The sequence below is a fragment of the Malus domestica genome, chromosome 09 (genome assembly GCF_042453785.1).
Source record: "Malus domestica chromosome 09, GDT2T_hap1".
In the NCBI taxonomy this organism is placed as follows: Eukaryota; Viridiplantae; Streptophyta; class Magnoliopsida; order Rosales; family Rosaceae; genus Malus; species Malus domestica.
The window spans coordinates 17271044-17293636 of NC_091669.1; the positions used below are offsets into that span (position 1 = coordinate 17271044).

The 22593-nt window shown below is 43.5% G+C and overlaps 1 protein-coding gene across 1 annotated transcript; it reads right to left on the reverse strand.

Moving 5' to 3' along the window:
• Positions 1–20061: 20061 nt before the first annotated feature.
• On the reverse strand, positions 20062–21561 carry LOC139187804 (uncharacterized). The gene has a single exon (XM_070804400.1). The coding sequence runs from the start codon at positions 21559–21561 to the stop codon at positions 20062–20064; it is 1500 nt and encodes a 499-aa protein (XP_070660501.1).
• Positions 21562–22593: the final 1032 nt, after the last annotated feature.

Sequence of the window (22593 nt, forward strand, 5' to 3'; positions counted from 1 at the left end):
GGTTCTCGAGATTTAGATAACGGTGCCTCTTCGATTTTTGAGAAAGCAATCTTATTAGGAGTCTGACTCTTGAGATTTGGATAGCAGTGTTTCTTCGATTTTTGAGAAAGTAATCCTGTTGGGAGTCTGGCTCTCGAGATTCGGAGGGCGGTGCCTCTTCGATTTTTGAGCACGTAATCCTGTTGGAAGTCTGGCTCTCGAGATTCGGAGAGCAGTGTCTCTTTGATTTTTGAGAAATTAATCCTGTTTGGAGTCTGGCTCTCGAGATTTGAAGGGCGGTCCTCTTCGATTTTTGAGCACGTAATCCTGTTGGGAGTCTGACTCTTGAGATTCCGAGAGCGGTACCTCTTTGGTTTTTGAGCAAGCAATCTTTTGGGAGTGTTTTCTCGAATGTGAGTAAAGATTGGGCATTTTTGCCAATCTGCCTTGCCACGAAGCACGAAGGTTGACACACATTGGGATTTTCTAGTTATCAAGCAGTGGTGCTGTTCATTTACCCTTGTGGGTAATAGTAGGGTAGCTGGACCTTCAAAATTTATGTGTCTAAACTTTGTCAGAGATCTTTGGCAAAGATATCTGTGGTACCCGAGGAGCTGATGTTGCATGTGGAAAGTGGTGCCTCTTCAATTTTTGAACCAACGGCCCTGTTGCCTTTTCTTTTATAAAGGCACCAATTATGTGCAAGAAGTACATTCAGAGAGTTATTGCTTGTAGGAATTTTCCCCTTGGGCGAAGGGTCAAAGGCAAGCCAAAGCATCTACATGATTGTTTGCCGCTCGAGGAATTTGGGTGATCTGGTAGTGGAAGTGCTTGAGCAAAAATTGTGTTTGTGCCAGATATGCTGTCATGGAGCTATCCTTAGCGTCAAAGTTGTTGGTGACCTAGTTAACCACCAGTTGGGAGTCACTGAAGATATCAATTCGTTTAACCCCAAGGTGTTTGGCCAAACGTAAGCCTGCTAGGAGGGCTTCATATTCGGCCTCATTGCTCGACGCCTTGAATTTAAAACGAAGAGCATACTCCATCGCCACTTTATCAAGGGTCGTAAGGACTAGTCCTGCTCCACAACCTTGTTGGTTGGATGAGCCATCAACATATAGACTCCATACTGTGGCTGTTGGTTTTATTTTCTGAGCTTTCGAGGGTAATGAAACCACTTCTTTAGGAGTAGAAACAATGTCAACAGGATATGTGAAGTCAGCAATGAAGTCTACCACTACTTGGCTCTTCTCAGCTAGCTTTGGTTGGTAGGAGATGTCAAACTCACCTAATGCTATCGACCATTTGATCATTCGCCCAGAAGTGTCAGGACTTTGGAGTATCTGTCGAAGATGATGATTGGTAAGCATGATGATGAAGTGTGCTTGGAAGTAAAGGCGAAGTTTTCGAGCAGACATGACCAATGCTAGAGCCAATTTCTCAATGTTGGAGTATCGTGTCTCCGTATCTTGTAAGGCTTTGCTAGCGTAGTAAACAGGCCGTTCGACATTACCATCATTTCGAATGAGAACGGAACTTACTGCTGAAGTCGATACCGACAGATAGATAATGAGAGTGTCACCAACCTCAGGTTTGGAGAGCAGAAGGGCTTACTCATGTAGTCTTTGAGGTTCTTGAATGCCTCAGCACATTCATCAGTCCATGTAATGTACTTCTTACTTCCCTTAAGTGCTTTAAAGAAATGAGCACATCTGTCTGTGGCCTTAGAGATGAACCTAGTTAAGGCTGCCACCTTGCTAGTAAGGCTCTGGATGTCTTTTGAAGTTACCAGTTCCTTCATGTCGAGGATTACTTTGATCTTCTCGGGATTAGCCTCAATGCCTCGTTGGCTTATCATGAAGCCTAAGAATTTGCCAGAGCCTACGCCAAAGGCACATTTGTTGGGGTTCAACCTCATCGATACCTCTTCAGAATGGTGAAAGTTTCAGATAGGTTGGTGATGTGTTGGTCATCATGTTTGCTTTTGACTAGCATATCATCAATGTAAACTTCCATGCTCTTCCTAATCTGTTCGGCGAACATTGAATTGACCAGTCTCTGATAAGTCGCTCCTGCATTCTTTAGGGCGAAGGGCATGACTTTATAGCAATATAGTCATCTGTCAGTATTGAAGGCTGTGTGTTCTTGGTCTGGAGGTTTCATGAGGATTTGGTTGTATCCTGAGTAAGCATCCATGAAGCTCAGGAGTTCACACCCTGCCGTAGAGTCTATAAGTCTGTCCATAAAAGGAAGAGGAAGCTATTCTTCGGGCATCCTTTGTTTAGGTCGGTGTAATCGACACACATTCTCCACAAGATCTTTTGGAGCATGAGACTTTCATTGGTCGGATTCTTCTTAACAAGGACAACATTTGCTACCCACGTTGGATAATTGACTTCGCGGACGAAGCCTATGCCTTTGAGTTTTTCAACTTCTGCCTTCATTGCCTTGTACCGTTCAGCGTCATAAGATTTTCGCTTCTGTCTCACTGGCTTGGTCTTGGGGTCAATACTTAAGTGATGACAGATGATATCGGGAGAGATGCCTAGCATGTCCTTGTATGACCAGGCGAAGACCTCAGTGTTCTGTTGTAAAAAAGAGATCAATGCCAACTGAATGAGTGGTGACAAGGTGGTGCCAATCTTTACCATGCGATCCAAATAATCTTTTGAGATAAAGACCTTCTCCAACTCTTCAGCGGGTTGTGCTTGCTAGGTGAAAGAGTTATCTCGAGGATCATTAGGTTGACTGTTGCCACCGTGAAGATCCAAGTTGGCTTCGTCTAGGCTGGTCTTTATGACTTGGTCATGTATAGAAAAGGTTTCCTTGGGCACAGGCAGGTGCTGTTGCTTGACCAAAATGTTGTAACATAATCGTGCACTAAGTTGATCTTCTTTGATGTAACCATTGTCATAGGGGGTTGGAAATTTCATCAACAACATATGAGTGGATACCATGGCCTTGAGATCATTGATGCATATGCGTCCGAATATGACATTGTATGCCGTTAGGCATTCAACCACTAGGAAGTTAGTGGTAATGGTAGTTGTGTAAGGGCTTGTACCAATGGTAAAAGGTAAGTGTATGCTCCCCAAAGGTTGCACGATATCACCGGAAAAGCTTATCAGAGGGGAAATCGAGCGATCGAGCAAGTGTTCAGCTACATTAAGTGCCCTGAAAGCTTCAACAAACATAATATTGACCGAAGCCCCCGTGTCTACCAGGATTCGTCGTACTTCAAAGTTGGCTATGTGAGCTTCCACGATCAGTGGGTCGTTGTGAGGGTAGATGATACCTCTTTCTTCCTCAGGGTAGAAACATATTGGATCCCAGTTAGGCTTTTGATACTTACATCCCCTGATGTCTTCCATGTGAAACACTTGGTGGCAAGACCTTAAAGCTCGTTCATTATTTTTCATGGCCCTGTTGGAAGATTTAGATATGGGTGTGCCACCACTTATGGAATATATCACATTTACCTGGCGTTGGTTACAGTTACCCCTTAGAGGGTGAAAGAGGAATTGATTAATTTTTCCTTCATGTGCCAAAGCTTCAATATGATCACGAAGGGTGATACATTTCTCACCGTCATGGCCGTTATGCTCGTGGTAGCAGCAAAACGTGCCCGTGTTCTTCGTGGACTTGTAATCCGGGTGCCTCGGCTTTGGCTTCGGTATCAAGTGTGCTATGCTGGGGTAAATGGCCACGCATGTGGCATTCAAAGGTGTGTATGCCTCATACCTCGGGGTAGGGGCTATCCTGACACATGCTTGACCCACTGTGTTGACTACCTGGGGTTGGGGATTATCATGGCAATACCCTTGGTTATCGCGGTAGTGTCCCTTACTTCTTTTAATAAAATGAGACTGGTGAGGATGGAAATCTTTCCTTTTGCCCTGAGATTGATATGTCTGTTGACTTGGCAAAGTATTAAGTAAGGCAGGGGGAGGCACCGCTGCCGTTTGGAAGGTCGAGGTCTTCTCATTTGGTTGGATCTGGCTTCCACTCCCTACTTGCTGATAATGGGTGGCTATAGGGGGTTTCACTTGATATGTCATTGCCTCGGTAGAGGCATGGTTGTAAGCATGTGCCATCACCTCAGAGTAAGTCTTCCAAGTGTTGGCATTGATCATGTACTTGAAGAAACAGTCACGTAGGCCTGCCGTGAAGGCTTTGAGAGCAGTCTTGTCATATGCCTCGGCACAATAGGAATACTCATGGTTGAAATGGCCAGCATACATACGTAATGACTCGTCTAGCTTCTGGCGAATATTGTACAAGTCATCTGCAGGGTGCAAGCGATTGGTCTGGAAAATGTGTTGAGAAATAAACAATTTCCTCGATTCCTCAAATGAGTCTACCGTCTTAGGTGGAAGATGGCAATACCAGCTTAGAGCTCCACCAGAGAGGGTGGAGGGGAAGAGAAGACATCGCTCTTCGTCGGTATGCATCCGGTATGCCATAGTGGATTCAAAAAGGTTAAGGTGTTCAATCGGGTCCTCATTTCCAGTATAAAGTTGCAAGCCAAGCTTCTACTTTGTTTTTTCTTGAAGGGGGTGTCGAGGATCCTCCTTGTAAGAGGGCCAGGCCTAGGTTGGTTCCAATCAGGTATCTCAGCTTGTCGTTAGACCTTCAACTTGTTTACTTCTTTAAGAAGTTGTAGGATAAGAGGATCCTGAGTAGAGTTATGTACCACTGAAGCTTTCTTTCGTAAATCTCCATCTCCTCTTCGAAGTATAAAGGTTTGATCAAGAGCATGTGATTTTTCCCTGGACTCGCCGTACTAACTTCCAAGGTATGTCTGTCGGAACATCTCTGAGTCCCCTATACCTTCGTGTTTCTCTAGGACTTGTTGCCCCTTCCCCAAATTGGTAGTCGGCCTAGGACATGGGAGGGGACCGAGTTTTTTTAGAGACCCTTGGGTCATTGATCTTCGAGCTTACATGGATGAGATTGTCTCGACGTTGCTTTAGGAAATCTCGACAGTCGCGAAAGACGGCTTTCAATCTTTCCATTCCTTCTGTAAGGAGGTGTCTTCCTCCACTTCTCCTACTTCGGGTCGAAGCAGCTGGGTTGAGAGAAGTCTTATATTGATCAATGTTTTGATGATTAGCTCACTCCTTATCAGGGATACCCATGTCGAAGGAAGGTGACCCTTCGTGTTGTGGGGCACCCAGATGATGGTTGATGTCAACAGAGGTAACGAGCTCGCGTGTTTGAGTACGCCTAGTTTCGTGGAGCGTCTCAAAGAGCTTTTCATACTGTTCCTAAATGACCTCATTCTTCATTGTTATCTTGGTGTTCTGAGCTTCTAGCTCATCGACTTTAGCTTGAAGAGCAGCCCCCTTTCATTTTTTCTTTCGTTGCCTCGCACCAAGTGCAAGAGGAGTGTCATTCTGCGTGATGTGGCTTCCTTCGTTCCCCATGTTGGAGAGGAATGCCTGGTCAAAAGAGAGTGTACGAATGGTGGAAACCAGCTTAACAAAGCTGAAGAGAGTGGGAATAAGTGTCGTTTCCCACAGACGGCGCCAAATGTTGATGCACAAAATCAGTGAGGACTTTGGTACAACAGAAAATGTTAAGTTTGTGACCTTTGCTAGATTGCTCCGGTCACTAGTGTGGATAAGTATGTAAATGGATGAGGACAGTGAAGCAAACATAAGATGTACGTGGTTCACCCAGATTGGCTACGTCCACGGAGTAGAGGAGTTCTCATTAATTGTGAAGGGTTTACACAAGTACATAGGTTCAAGCTCTCCTTTAGTGAGTACAAGTGAATGATTTAGTACAAATGACATTCGGAAATATTGTGAGAGAATGATCTTTATTTATAGAAGAGAGTTTTTAGTTTCATTCTGACATTGACACGTGTCGTGTTATGATTGGCTTCTGATGTTGACATGTGTCGCCCTATGATTGGCTTCTGATGTCGACACATGTCGCGCTGTGATTGGCTTCCTAGTTGGAGGGAAACTCTTCTGGGTCATTGACGGTATAACATTGACCGGTGCTTAGTAGCTTCGGGATTGGTCAAGTATGGTACAAACAAATACTCTAACAAAATGACCAAGAATGTTCAACGTACCTATAATTAAATCAGGATTGTTCTGAGCATCATGCAATGTCATATTGTGGATACGTCCCTAGCCTGTTGTCGTCCACCACGACCTCTGTTAGCATGAATACCTCGTCCTTATCTTGGCTGACCAGATTGCCTCGAAGATCCCACATTGCTAGCAACAATCTTTACCTGCTGGGGCTGTCCCTCTGGTACCACTGGGATCTATCTGTTGAATGTGGCTGAGATGGCATAGAACCTCCCAGATACTGTGGGTAACCACCCTGATAATGAGGGTCATACGAATACTGATACTACCATGTAGCATAAGGAGTGGCGTCCACCTGATAATGATAAGCACCACCACGACCAGTCTGAGCATAACCACTAGGTCATGAAGCTTGTTGGATCGGCGCAGGCGGTGGTAAGAAAGGCTGTTGGGGCCTCTGCTGATTCTGAGGGCAATGTGCAACCCTATGCCCTACCTGTCCATAAGTATAGCATCCATTGCTGTATCTCCTACACTCCTCAAAATGCTTATTATTACGTCTACGGCATAAATGAGCACTTGAACCACCAAAATCCCTTTGCCTCTGAAATCTAGGGCTTCCAGAAAATCTACCACCTCTCATATGTGCATTAGAGCTCAAACCTCCACTAGAAGAGCTGGAACTGACATCATTTCTCTTAAAACTCTTAGTTTTACAAGGTCTCTGAGATAATGGACCTTTACTTTTATCATCATTTCTCTGATTTCCATCTTTTTCTTCTTCTTCCTCACTCTCATTGGGCATATTCTCTGAATCCTCAATCCATAGTAAAACCTCATAAAACTCTTGGTAAGTGGCACAGGGAGTCGATGTCGCTATAGAACGCCATTTCTTTTTAGTACCCAACCTAAAGCGACGAAGCATCTCAACCGAATTAGCAGCAACCTCCGTCTCATAACGAGATAAATCAGTAAATCTCCTGTAATATTCATTCGCTGTCATCTTTCCTTGTTTCAGATGCGTAAATTCTTGTTTATTGCGATCTATATACTCTTGAGGAACGAATCTTTTCTGAAACAACTGCTTAAACACTTCCCAATCAGCTGCTACTTCTGGTGACATCTGATAAGACTTCTGTCTCCACCAAGATGCAAGTTGCTCTCCTAAAAACCAAGTAGTTGTCTCAACCCACCTACGTGGAAAGCTCCCCTGACTCTACATCATAAGAAAAGTCTTCTCGACATGATTAAGCCAGTTCTCCGCTCCCTCATGTCCTTCATTACCTATGAAATGATTCAACTTCAGATTATACACATTCTCAAGAGATGTCATTTGAGGAGGACGGAGCGAAGGCTGAATGACATTAGCTATAGCTTCCCCTAACTGAGCAATATTAGGGAAACTAGGCTCAGCTGAGTGACGTGGCTCTCTACGAGATGGCATAGTTCTGACAGAAGACACCACAATGATTAGAATATTCACGAGTTATACATGACTGCTAAATCTAGACCCTGATACCAAATTGACACACCCCGACCGAGATCGAGGCATGCTGGCCATCACGTGAGGGTGACGTAGCCATGTGCACTATGCGGAATCACTAACAATAATGGAGAATACGAATAAATAAGAACCAACTCAAAAGAGTACTAGCTAAGATAAGTGTTAGGGTAAGAGTGAAAATACAATCATAGCGTAAGTAGCCTAAGTTCAGTCCATAAAACAAGTATTAAACAAACGACACCCAAAGATGTCATACATTGTAATACTCTATCAGAACCTCTGTTTAATCCTCGTGAACCACCAACGAACAAGCTTACCTAAAACCTGGAGGGGCGCAAAACAGAAAGTGTGAGTGGGTAAAAACAAAGCTTTTCATAAGCATTTCATTTATCAAATGCTCTAACCCCTCGTCGTAAAACATGTATAATTTTCCCAGAAATGTAATAATATATATATATATATATATTTTTTTTTAAATCATGCTTCACATATCCATATTCATAAGTATACCATGCCAAATATATAACAGAATGAGTAACTCAGGTGAAAATAAGTTCATGGAAAACATCTTATTAGTCGGAACCCTTGCAGAGGTCTGTACAGTTTAATTCATAGCTCATTGAATAAATCTAGCTGGAGTCACCAAAGGTGACCTGTACAGCACTACATCTGCACACGAGTTGGAACCACCTGTAGTAGTATGTACGACAAGATTGGGTGTAATATAGTTATGCTCAATGCTATGCTCTCATGATAGTTGTGCGATAAATCGCTAATCACTTACGAGTCGGAACCACCTATAGTAGTTTGTATGACAAGACTGTGCACCTAAATTGGATCCAACGTGAGCATGGTGCAGGAGGTGACATTATATACAGGCCTGTGCCATATCTCTGGCTAAATCACTAACACCGGGGTGCAGGTTTATGAGCTCAAGGTTTCTCAATTAATCACAATCGTTATTCAAATTCACAATTCATAAACTCACCTGGGACTTACCTGAGCGTCCACAACACCACAATTATATATATATATATATATATATATATATATATATATGCAAACATCATATGCATATTCTAAATGTAAAACATTTGGCTTGGCAATTCAAATCATAACTCATTTGAATGCATTTTCTAGGAAAGATACCAAGCATATACATATATACTGAAAACCAAAAGCCTACTCACTGGTATGTCGAAGGGTTGTAGCCCTCGAGCTGCCCTTGACTGCGCTTGTCCTCGGGATAGGTCTCCCCTATATGCAAAACAACTATAAATACATTAATTTAAAGCACATAAATGAAACTAACTAATAACTTCTCAAACATTGCTCAAATGAGATGTTTGAATATACTATCGTGATCTACTCAACCTCACAAACATCCCCATATTTTTAGAAAAAAATTTCGACCACCCATGCGCCATCACTCGCCTGCCAAGGCACAGCCAGATGCGCCACCCACACGCGGGCAAGTGCCAGGCACACTGATGGAACAGTTAACGTTGTTAGGGAATATTCCGTCAAAAGTAGCATATTCTGTTAAAACTAACCTGACGTCATTAGAATATTCCGTTAAGTTTGACAGAATATTCTCTGTCTTCTTCCTTCGAACTCCGATGATCGTCGCCGTCGCCGGAAAATTGTGAAATTTTCAAACCTTAATATCTCAGTCCATACACAACCAAAATCCATGAAATTTGTACCAAAATGAAGCTTACAACGAGTAGAACAAAACCTTACCTTTCAAAAGTCCTAAAACTGATGGAAATTCGCTGGAAAATACCTCGATAATCCGGCTAAACTTGCAACTCATCGAAACTCAACTTCCCGACGTCCAAATCACTTCATTTTTCTTCTCCGAGCTTCGTGAAGACGATCTAAAGCTTCCTATAACATTAGAATCTTCCAAAAACTCCATATTTACGTGTGTATAAATAGTACCTCGAATCTTGGTTTCTAGTTCTCGGGTTTTCCAACGGCTTCGCGTCCTAAAAATGGTACCACTCGACTCCTAAGCTTATAAGGAGTCCAAAGACACCAACCAAAACCTCGATCCGCGACTGGTTGAAGGGTTTTAAGGTTGACCGTACGGTTTGTACAGAAATGGAAGGAAATCCGAGAGGGAGAGAGAGAAAGGGTCAACGGGTGTGTTTGTGTGGGTGTGTGTGTGGGTCACCAACCAAAAACAAAAGAAAACTTAGTCTTAATTGGGTCCAAACAATTAGGACTTAATTTCACACTCACAATCCAACACTCAAGGGCAAAATCGACATTTCACGCCATCGATAAAAATAATTCGGGACGGGCTATCACAATAAATTTATGAGTTAAATTCTTTGAATAATGTCAGGGACCTCGATAAAACTATTCAAACAAATAAGATTTCATTCTAACAATTAGGTTGACTAAGGAACGAAACCAAAATGACCTTAGTTTAAAATTACACTCGAAAGTTACATATAATTGTAATCGTTGTCATCTACGGTGTGGACTTTAGATTACACTATTAAATTAGTATATTAAAGTTGAACTTTATGTTATTACAATATTAACGTTCAAATTAAATGGTATAGATCCTTTTTTTCTTTTTTAATAAAGTATTGTACATGGATTATCAAAATAATAAAATTTAGGGTAAATTACATTTGCACCCTCAAGTATGGGTGTAATTATAACATCATACATCATCTTTAAAACATTACAATTTGATGCACCAAATATGATTTTGTTGCAATTTCATACAATCCGTTACATAATCAGTTAGATTGGTTGTTAAGTGATGATGTAGCAGATATGGGACCCATGTTTTAATGAGGTGATGTAGCATATTTGGTGCCATGTGGATAAAAAAATTAAAAAAAATTAAAAAATATATTATTAAAATATTTAATAAATTATTACAATATCCAAAAAAAACATTAATCACCCCCCACCCCACTCCACACACACCCATACTAGACCCCTCTTCCCTCTCCGATCCGTCATCCAGCATCATAACACATCTTCTCCCTCTTATCAACCCCATCTTCCATAACCACAAACAACTTGTCTCTCTGTCACCATTAACCCTCAACACCACACCCTCACCCATGACCAAATTGCAGTAATTGATACCCATCAATTCAAATATGATGTGGTTTGAAATTAGGAATTTTTTGAATCCATCAAAATCAAAAGCCTTCGTTGTTGAAATTTAATGGGTCTGGTTGTGAATCGACGGAGAAGGTAGCGGTGGCTCTGCCATGGTGACAACTCTAAGATGGGTGGGTTCTTCTTGTCCTTTAATGGGGAACCCATCTGGAACCATATGGTGTTGGTTTTTTTCCCCCACCTTTACACATCCCACTCTAGATTCGTTGATCTCCATCCCAGAATCCCAAAAATGAAAATTTATAGGGTGGGGTAGAGAGTGATGGGTTGTGAGTTGGTTTGGGGAGATGTTGCAACGAGGAATTTAGATTTGGATTTGCTGGGTTTTATTAATCACAGGGATTTGTAGTGTGTTAGGCGAGGCGAGGGAGAAGGAAGAAGGGGTTGAAGATTTATAGGGTGGGGCCCACTATTTTTTAGAAGAAAAAAAATCATATTTTAGGTTTTCTTTCTTAGAATTACATTTCTAAAAAAAAATTATTTTTTGTTTGTCCCATGTGGCATATTATTGACTGCCAAGTCAGCAAAATAGTGGGACTTGTAATTGCCACATAGTTACTTAACGGTCAAACTAACAATTTGACTAAAAGATGTATAATATTGAAATAAAATCATAAATAACGTATGAGATTCAAATGTTTTAAAGATGTTGTATGAGGTTGCAATTATACTCAAACTAGAAGGTTGGAATGGTCTTAGCTCCTGAATGGTCATCAAACAATAAAGAAAAAAAATGATTGAGACAGTTATGACTTCCATTATTGAATTTCCTTTACTTGATTGAACAACCCAAAATTCAGTTATTTCAACTACATCAAGTGATTTTTCAAATTGGTCAAGACTCTCCAGTTTATGGCTGCTTCTCTATGGTACCAGTTGTTGCTTCATTAATAGGCTCACTATTCGAATTTCATCATTATGGACTGGTACAACGATCCAGTCCTAGACATGCAGACCTAATTTTAACAGCAGGTGTGGATGCAAAATTTCTCCTCCTCGATCTTGGACGATTTTGCACCTACAAAACAACTAGCACCTTAGGTTAAGGCCAAAAGCCTCACGCGCCCACGATGAATGGGGGGGGCTTTGGCCGAAGAACCTCCGATGCCAAAGTTAGAATTTTGGAGAGAAATAGTGTTTAGAGTGTTTGTGATTTTTTGCAAGAGGTTTTGGATTAGTGTTTTGTGAAAATGGTACCCAATTTATAGGAGAGGAAAGGATGATTTATTTTGGGGGGTTATGGAGATAGTGGGCTAGTTATTTTTAGGGAGTTATGGAAATAATTGGCTAGTTAATTAGCAAATAGTAATAACCTAATTTACTAGCTATTTGAATGTCACAAAAAGGGGGAGAAAATGGCAGCCACCAACAGGAAATAAAGGGCATGACCGGCCTAGTGGGTTTTTGGTTAGTTTGTGGTTTAATTAGCCACTTTAATTGGCTAATTAAATATGAAAAGAAATGTTATAGTAATTATGGTATTGATTGGCTAATAAAAGGGAAGAAATGGTGGGAAAAGGTAACAAAAAAGGTAATGGTTTAGGTTTTGAATGGGATAGCCGGCCCTCTAGTATTTTTAGGTTTGAGTGGATGTTTCAAATTGATAATTAAGGGATTGATTAGGTAATTAATCCCTTAATTAGTCAATTATTATGATTTGAGGAAATATGAAAGCAATAAGTATATTATTTAGCTAATTGATTAGCTAAATAATGAAATGGGAAATATATGAATAAATTAGGTTTTAAGTTGATACCTATTTTGGGCACTTTTGACTTGGTTGAAAAATGATTGCCTACTGCTCGTGCGTAGGAATCCCGGTATGCCTCAAGGGTATTTTTGTCCTCTTATGTTCAAAAGTCCACGTGTCGCCTAGTGAATATTATTTGCTCCACAAATGCCCCCACACCTGTTGGGCTGCTCGCAAAAAAAAAAGGGCAACAGGTGTAGAGATTTTCTTGCTTTAGGAAACTTTGAATTTGTTTCCCTCTTTGATGTTGATTCTCTCTTCTAATAGGAAATTAGATCCTTCTAGGAAAAGGAAATAAATTCCTCTCAAAGTTTATTTAAATCCACCTTAAGTGGATTATTAAATCAACTTTTAGAGAAAAATTTATTCTACCTTACAAGAGAGAAAGAGCTTAGAGAATATTTGTTCCCCCTCCTCTAGCAATTTTCTTCATCTTGCTCGTGCAAAGGACCGTCTTTCGTTGCTTGCTTCGTCTTCTCGTTGTTTCTAGGTAAGAAAAAATTATTTTTCTTGTCTTCTTGATTTTCTGGAATCTTTGGATCTTGACTCTTGGCTTGATGGGAATCGGAGACTTGTTATGGGTTGATCTGGTGAACCATGGCATGGTAATGCCGTGAAAAAATATATATATATTTTTTTTCTTGTTTTTCTTGCTGGGCGCTGGGGCGCTGTTTTTCTTGCTGGGCGTTGAAGCAAGCCAGGCCGTGGGGCTTGGCAGGTTTGCTGGGTCCTGCGGCTTTAAGCCTTTAAATTTTTTTTATTTTTTGCTGCCGAGAGCTGTTTCTCTTTTTTTTTTTTTTTTTTTTTTTTTTAAACAACTCTTTAACAAATCTTCCTTGTACTTTTGTAGAATTTTCAAGCATGTCTTCCTCGAGCCGTAAGAATGATGATGGTGTGCCCCCGTTGTATCGTCAAGGCGGGTCTTTGAGCAAGATTGGCTACTTCAAAGCTGCTCACCTCAAGATTAGCTCCGACAATTTGTTTAGAGATTTTCTTGAAACGTATTGGCATGCCATTCCGTCGGGAGTGCGTGTGAGGCGAGTTAAAGATGGTAGCAGCCGAGAACCATGCAGTGGAACTCGGAGAGCTATCAAGTTCCATCCTTACTATTTTGTGTTAGGGTTTACTTTCCCTATGCCGCGTTTCTTCCAAGAAGTGCTTTGCTCTATGAAATGTGCGCCTGCCCAATGTTCCCCGAATGCGGTCCGAGTGATGGTGGGGTTCCACAATTTGAACCAATTCTTTGACTTGGGACTAACCACCAACGAATTTTGGTATTTCTTTGACATAGGTCGTATTGATGGAGTTGGACAACTGCGAATCCGTCATAAGCTTTTTGATAATTCGAGCAAAGGAGATCATGATTGGGCCAAAGAGACTTTGGAGATAAGTGGATAATGGGAATCTGATTCTTCTCCCGAGCTGCGTGTATCAACGGTCTTCATAACTGGTAAGCAGACTGCTTAGTCTTTTCGGTTGCTTTGCTTTAGTGCCAAATCATTCTTCAATTTTTTGATTGTCTTCTGTTTTTTTTTTTTTTTTTTTTTTTTTGTAGATTCGGAATTTGGCTCAACTCCTAGGGTTTCTCCAGATATGAAAAAAGTGCATGTCGCTCTGGGTATTCCTTCCGAGTATCGTGAGTGGCGTTGGCTGCTTAGTCCTCTTCGTAGGAAAAAAGGTGGACTACCCCCAGAAGAAGAAATAAAACGGATCAAGGCAGACGCGATGGTTCGTCCTATCACTGTGATAGAGCCTACTACCAATGAAGGTGGGAAAAAGAAACATTCTCCGCCTGCTCAAGAGATGCCTGCTGAGAAGAAAACGAATACTGCTTGTGGGGATTCTCTTGCTGCTCCCAAGATTGTGATTGACCTGACTTCCTCTAAGGGCGAGAAAGAACGAACTGCTACATTTGTGCCGGTAACGCCTATTGCCTCAAAGGCTGCTAGCTCGATTGCTGAAAAAATTGCTCAGCGTAAAAGTTCTTCCGTGCCTTTGGTACCGAAGTTTGTGCCGAAACGTCCGTCCGGGACTAAACCTGACTTACCCTTGAAGAGACTTGCTACTATGAAGAGTGATAAGGTGCCACTGTCTTCTAAAGTGGCGCCGAAAACTGCTTTCTCCGCTGCTGCAACCAACTCGTCTGCTGATAAGAATGAAGCTGCTCGCTCAGGCAGGCTTGAAGAATCCGCCAAGGCCGTTTCTGGGGAGGCTACTAAGATTTGTGCGCTTTTGAAACCAGATCTTCTTGAAGACATGGATGTATGTGCCCAGTTTGTTGATGGCGTCAAAGAGATTGTTGGTCCGAGTCTTTTTGCAAAGCACACACCCGAGTATAGGAAGACTGCTCTGCTAGCCATGATGCAGAAAACAACAATTCTGGCAGCCGAGTCTATGTTCCTTGACCAAGAGGACACCAAGGCTGCTAAAGAGATGGCAAGAAATATGGCTGCCGAAGCTTATTCCTCGGCCGAAAAAATAAAAAAATTGGAATCTGAGCTTGCTACTTTGAAGGAATCTAATACTTCTGCCCCCACTTCTCTGCAGCTTGAGGCCGCTCACCAGGAGATCATGGATTTGAAGACTAGGTTTGATGCGATCCAAACAAAGAATGAAAGTGCAGAGAAGGAAATCGAGCGTTACATACCTCAGATTCAAGATCTTGAGCGTTCCATATCTGAACTTCGCTCCGCTGCTTATGCAAAGGATGAAGAATTGATTGCTACTTACAACCAAGCGATCCACTTCAAAGAGGTTGTTGACAGGCTTGAGCCTCAAGTGTCGGAACTTCAAGGTGTTTTGAAGACCAACGACAATCTGAAGAAGGAAATTGAGGAGTTGCAGCGGGTTCGTGCTTGCCTGCTTGAGGAGAATGAGCAGTTGAAGAGTGAGAAAGATGGTTTCGAGGCTTCGCTTATTCAGAACCAAACCGATTTCTACAAGCTGGGCTATGTAGATCATCTCTATGGGCGGCCGTCTGACTTTGAGTTTTCCGGTAAAGACTTCGAGACCTTCTCTATTTCTCCAGAAGACTTGCTCGATTTTACCTTTGAGTCTTCTATCGGTGAAATAGTTGGAGGAGTTGATACCCAGGCTGGAGCAGTCGAGGGTAAAGATTCGGAGGATGCCGCTGCTGAAAACACCAAGGCTGCTGAAGGTGTAACGACCGAGCAGCTGGGAGATGTCCAAACTACTGAAGAGTAGTCTTCTAGGTAGCTTTTAGGGTTTCCTTTTCTTTCCTTTGTTGCTTTTGCTTGAACTCCTTCGGTATTTGCTTGTTGTTTATCAATTTTGCTATAAAATTTAATAAACTCGCTTCTTTTGCTTTTCCCATCCTTATTTTTTTTTTTTTATCCTAACCTTTAGACCTTATAAGCCAGTGGCAGGCGTGCTACTTTTCTATAAGCAGACAAGCCCACATAGCCTATGCAGCCGTAGGTGTTGATGTAGAACTTTTGCAAAGTTATTAACCATAGGGTTGGCAGCTGGATGCCTTACTTACAGAAGCAGACGAATCCGCGTAACCACTTGGCTATTCAACCTTGGATCTTTCCAATTCCGTAGGCTGTGTAGCAAGTATCACAACACTTTAGGACTTGGTGTAGGTTATTCTGCGTTTGACAGAGGTGAAGCTTATCAACTACGTAGCATGTCGGCAGTGGATAAAATCTTCGTGTGTGCACGCTAACTTGTTTAACCTTTCACAATAATGTGCGGTTGCATAAGTCTAGCGTGGTTCTACTGCTCGAAGGGCAAGCCGTAGGCAGTCTTCTAGAAATCCGTAGGCTACCTTAGTGCACTCGGTAGCAGCTTTAGGTTTCCAGGGCAGCCGCCCATTGGGTGTGCTGCATAATGTGCCCCCTCCGTCTCTAGGGCCCGGTTCCCTGCGGATTAAGCCGATAGACCCATAATCCTTCAACTAGCTAAGCCTTGAAACAGACCATTATGGCTACTTCTAGGAATCCCGGCGTAAGCCATCATGCACCTAGTTATTCTAGGGCAGCCAAGCTCATCCACGTCTGGATATTCGGAGTGTTGAGTTTATCCTCCCTCATTGGAAAGCACAGTTGGTCCCTTGGGGGGTGTAATCTTCTTTTGAAGTGCAGAAAGAAATAAGTTGTTGTAGACATATATTAAAGCCAAATTACAAATTACTTTTGAATTCTTTTATTGAAAAATAAAATAAGCAAATAACTTGGTTGCAAAAACTGCATGATGATTGGATAATCCTCGGTTTACGAGGTGGTGCCCGTTGAGATGCTCGAGTCTTCGGGTCTTGATATAGTGTGAAGTCACACATGGTATTTCCTCAAATTGTAGGCGTTCCATTGCTTTTCGATCTCTTTATCATTCATGGTAGCAAGAGTATAACTGCCTTTGCCGCCGACTCTGTTGATCTTGTAAGGACCTTCCCAGATGGGGTCCATTTTTTTCGAGCATTCTCTGCGGGCAGTGATGAAAGCTTTTCTTAGGACTAGGTCTCCGGGTTGGAACTGCCGGATCTTGGCCCTTTTGTTGTAGCTAGAAATGAGCTGCTGCTGGTAGGCTGCGATGCGGGTGATGGTTTGTTCGCGCCTTTCTTCTGCCAGATCTAAATCTGTGGCCATCTCTTTACTGTTATGCTCAACGTTTGGCAATAGAGTGTTGATGCTTGGCACGATGATGTTGGGAGGTATGATTGCTTCCGAACCAAACGCCAAAGAGAAAGGAGTTTCACCGGTTGCTCGTCTTTTGGTGGTGCGATATGCCCATAAACATCCTGGGAGCTCATCTGGCCATTTCCCCTTTTTGTCGGTGAGGGATTTCTTGAGGCAGTCGAGAATCGTCTTGTTGGATGCTTCAGCCTGCCCATTGCCTTGAGGATATCTTGGTGTGGACATGTGTTGTTTGATGCCGTATTTTTGGAAGAACTTTGCCAAATCTTTTCCCACAAATTGAGGACCGTTGTCAGTGACGATGGACTGAGGGATGCCAAATCGGCAAATGATGTTCCTCCATATAAAGCGCTCTATGTCCGTCTGAGTCGTGGTTGTCATGGGTTCTGCTTCTACCCATTTGGTGAAATAGTCGGTTGCCACGATCATCATGCATCTGCCCCCCGTAGCAGGCGGCATAGGCCCTACCAGGTCGATTGCCCACTGCATGAATGGCCAAGGACTCGTTTGCGGGTATAGCTCACTGGCGGGTAGTGCTGGTACTGGTTTATAGCGTTGGCAACGGTCGCACTTTTGTACTAACTCCTTAGCATCTTGGTGCATGGTAGGCCAGTAATAGCCTGCGTTAAGAGCCTTTTGGGCTAAGGATCGACCTCCAGAGTGATTCCCACAAACGCCTTCGTGGATTGAGCTTAGAACCTTCAAGTCATTGGGAGGTGCCAGGCAGCGGAGATGTGGTCCGGTGTAGGATCTTCGGACGAGAATGCCATTCCATATATAGTAGCGTGCCGACTTAATTTGGAGCTTCTTTGACTCCAATCTTTCTGTGGGTAATGTGTCGTTGACCAAGTAGTCTATAATTGAACTTTGCCAAGTGGGAGTTACACTAACCTGTGACACTTCGGCTATCGACTTCATCTCTATGCTTGGCTTGTCTAGATATTCCACCGGAATGGAGCGTTTGAATTGGTGGTCAAGGGCGGAGCCTAAACCAGCTAGTGCATCTGCATGTGCATTGTCTGCCCGCGGAACTTGAGTGAGAGTGTAAGTCTGAAATGCTTCAAGCTGCTGGCGTACTTTCTTTAGGTATTGTGCCATCCTTGGGTGTTTTGCCGTGTATTCCCCAGTAGCCTGGCTGGTGATTAGTTGGGAATCAGAATGAATTGCGAGTTTCTTCACCGCCAAGTCTTTTGCCATTCGGAGGCCTGCTAGTAGAGCCTCGTACTCTGCTTCGTTATTGGATGCTTTGAAACCTAGAGTGATCGCCTGCTCGAGCATTGAGCCATCTGGAGTAACAAGAACTACACCTGCTCCCGAGCCTTTATAGTTGGATGCACCGTCGACATGCAAGTTCCAGAAATCTTTATTGGATGGAGTAAGTGTGGCTAAGGTACTCTCGGCTGCTTCTGGGGCGTCGTTGGGCCGCACTGTTGCGTTGCCTAGGCTAGGTGTGAATTCTGCCACGAAATCTGCCAAGGCTTGGGCCTTTATCGCTGTGCGAGGTTGGAAAACTAAACCATATTGGCCAAGTTCCAATGCCCATTTCATCACTCGTTGAGAAGCGTCCGGACCATGTAATATTGATCGTAAGGGATATTGAGTCATAACAATGACTGTATGAGCTTGAAAGTAGGGTCTGAGCTTCCGAGCCGCAACAACTAACGCCAAAATTAATTTTTCGATCTTCGGATATCTTGTTTCTGCATCGAGAAAAGCTTTAGAAGTGTAGAATACCGGCAGTTGGGCCCCCAGCTCTTCTCGTATGAGAGCATAGCTCACTGCTACCTCGGAAACTGCCAAATAAATATATAAATCCTCCGCTGCTTCCGGCTTGGATAGTAAGGGAGGTGATGTGAGATAATTCTTCAAGTCTTGGAAAGCTTTTTCGCATTCTTCATCCCATTTGTCTCTTTGTGCCCTCTTGATAGCTTTGAAAAAGGGTTTCCATCGATCGGTGGATCGTGAGAGGAAGCGATTGAGGGCGGCTGCTCGTCCGGTCAAGCTTTGGATCTCCTTCAAGGTAGTTGGAGATTTCATCTCTATGATTGCTTGGATTTGCTTGGGATGTGCTTCAATTCCTCGTTGGGTTACTAAGTACCCTAGGAATCGACCTGAAGATACTCCAAACGTGCACTTGGTGGGGTTGAGCTTCATCTTGTACCTTCTAAGGATATTGAAAGTTTCTGCTAAATTGCGAATGTGATCTGATCGTTGCTTGCCCTTTACCATGATATCGTCGACATAGACCTCCATGGTTACCCCAATTTGCTTTTTGAACATCATATTTACTAGCCTTTGGTAAGTGGCTCCCGCGTTCTTGAGGCCAAAGGGCATGACCTTGTAGCAGTAAGTGCCTCGCTCTATCACGAACGCAGTTTTCTCCTTGTCGGGCCCATGCATGGCTATTTGGTTGTAGCCGGAGTATGCGTCTAAGAAACTAAGTAACTGGTTTCCAGAAGTTGAATCTACTAATAGATCAATCCGGGGGACAGGATAATGGTCTTTTGGGCATGCTTTGTTGAGGTTGGTGTAGTCTACGCAAACCCTCCATTTGCCCTTCTCTTTCTTCATGACTAGTACGACATTAGCAAGCCATGCCGAGTGTGCTACCTCTTCTATGAAATCGGCCTCCAATCGTTTATCGATTTCTGCCTCGATGATCGCTACTCGTTCGGGAGTGAAATGTCTTCTTTTTTGAATTACCGGTTTGGCAGTTGGATCGACGTGCAGCTTGTGGCAGGCCACTTTGGGATCAATACCGGGCATGTCGGATGGTGACCATGCGAAGATATCTCGGTTTTTCCTAAGGAAAATTGTGAGTTCTTCCTTCTCGTCTGGGCTTAGTCGTGAGCCAATTTTAGCCGTCTTTTCCGGCTGCTGGGGATCAAGAATGATGTCTTCGGCGTCCTCTTCGGGTTTCCATCCTATCTTGTCTGCTTGGGTGCCATCTTCTCGATCCACCTGCTGTAATTGCTATTTGGCAATTTCTTTGCCCTTTTGGACTTCGGTAACCTCTACGGGGGTAAATGTCTTCTTCTTTGTTTCTTTTAACATTTGCACAGTGCATCGTCGGGATGAAGCCTGGTCAGACTTGATCTCTCCGACTCCTCCTCCCGGGATGCGAAATCGGATTTTTTGATACTTGACGGAAGTGACAGCATCCAGCTTGATCAACCAAGGTCTCCCAAGAATCCCATTGTAGGGAGATGGGTCGTTTACAATCGTGAATGTTTGCTTTGAGACGACTGGCGGTGTTTTTACGTCAAGTATGATATGGCCGATGGCAGTTGAGGTGTGTCCGTTGAATCCAGTAAGTACCTCTGCCCGGCGTATGATTGTACTTTCCAGGCCCATCTTCTGAATGACTGAAAGTTGAAGTAGGTTGACCGCACTTCCATTGTCAACCATCATCCTATCGACTATAGCATGGGCTAGTTGGACAGATACTACTAATGCATCGTCGTGTGGGAAGTCGACTCCTTCTGCATCCTGCTCCGTGAAGCCAATGATAGGTCCAGGTTGGGTATCGACTGCTTGAACTTGTGAGATTAGTAAAGCCTGCTGGATCTTCCTCTTTTTGGAGTTATTAGTAGCCCCTAAGTGCTCGGATTCAGCGAAAATGCCATTGATTCGAATCGTCTTAGTTGGTGGCTCCTCATCTCCGTTTGCATTCCTTTTTTGCTGCTCAGCTGGCTTGTCCAAATATCTATCGACTTTGCCTTCTTTCACGAGTTTCTCTAGGTAGTTCTTCCAAGTGTAGCAATCGTTGGTTGTGTGACCGGGACCTCGGTGGAATGCGCAATACTTAGTGTGGTCCAACTTGGAAGTATCTCCTTTTGACTGCTTCGGCAACTTGAACCATGGTTCATTCTTGACGTCACGAAGGATTTGATGAATCGGAATTGAGAACTTAGAATAGTTGTTGGTCATCGGGCCTTCTTTGGTCGTGGGTCGGTCCCTGCGCTTGAACTCATGTCTGCCCTTGTTGGGTTGTTTTTCATCCTTCTTTTGAGCAGCTGCCAACTCTTTTCGACGCTGTTCGGGAGCCTTTTCTGCTTGTCGAGCCTCGTCCCAAAGCGTATGCTTTTCTGCGAGAGCAAAGGAATCTGCTAGAGTTAGGTCTTCTTTCATGATCATTTCTCCAAACAGTGGGTGGTCTGCTGGTAGTCCTTTTTGGAAGGCTGCACTTGCTATCGAGTTGTCGCATCCGACGATCTTCGCCTTCTCTGTTTTGAATCTCTTCACGTAATCGCGAAGCGACTCTTTTGGGTTTTTCTTTACGTTGAACAGGTGATCGGACTTCTTCTTGATCGATCGATAAGATGAGTATTCTTTGGTGAAAACCAAGGAAAGATCATCAAAATTCTGGATGGATCGTGCCGGCAAGGTATGAAACCAATCTTGTGCCTCGCCTTGTAAAGTAGTGGCGAATATTTTACACATAAGGGCGTCATTATTCCGATAAAGGACCATCGCACTTCGGTAATGCTTCAAGTGTCTTTCGGGATCCTCATCTCATTTGAAAGATGTGAAGTGCGGCATGCTAAACTTGCGCGGAGGCTCTGCCTGCTCGATCTCATCCGCGAAAGGTGACCTGCTCATGTTGGTCATATCTCGCCTTAGTGCCTCATCAACCATTTCGTTGCACCGAAAATCAGGCATCCGTTCATTGAAAAGCCTTTCTACCTCTTCTTGGATTTGCTTTTGTTGGGGTAGCGGAGTTTTTGGCTGCCCTTGGTCTTTTTCTACCGGTCTAGGCTGCTCTTCTTCTCGCTCGGCTTGTCTACGCTGTGGCTGCAATGGATGAGATAGATTCCTAGCAGGCGAGGGATTTCTTTGCAGGCTACCGGTTGAACTAGAGCCAGATTGAACGATCGTTTCCTTCCGTTTGTCAGGCTGCCTGCTCCGATGTGATGTAGAGGATACTCCTTGTGAGCCTAATCGCGAATGAATGCTTTGCCTGGAAGGTTGCCCATGTTGATTATCAAAGCGTGGCCCCAACAGTGAATGCATACTTGCTCGTGGGCCTAACCGAGAGTGCACGCTCCTCCGCGCGCTAAGACGGGAGTATACGCTATTTCGGGGGCCCAATCGAGAGTGTGCACTGTCTGAATGCTCGACTTGTGATGGGTTGAATGGCTGCTTTCTAGGACGCTGTTTAAAAGGCTCCTTGTCTACCCTTGTTCTACTTCGGGAAACTTCATCGTGGGCGCAATGCATCTCAGTGCGTTGTAAAAGTTGATTCACCAAGGTAGTTTGTTGTGCAAGGGCGCTCGTCAATTCTATGACTTGTCGGGACAAGTTTTGTTCGCCATTCGGATTGGAAGAACTTGGATGGAATGCACCTCTTTGAACAATGAAAGGGTGGTTGACTCCAAGTGCGAGATTTGAGTTGGGGAATGTCAAATCTGCGGAGAAATGTGGTGAAAACGCCTCAGCCTCGATGATTGGTCCGGATGGTTGAGATTGTCTCGGGCGGACTTGGGCAACTTGGGAAACCATGAA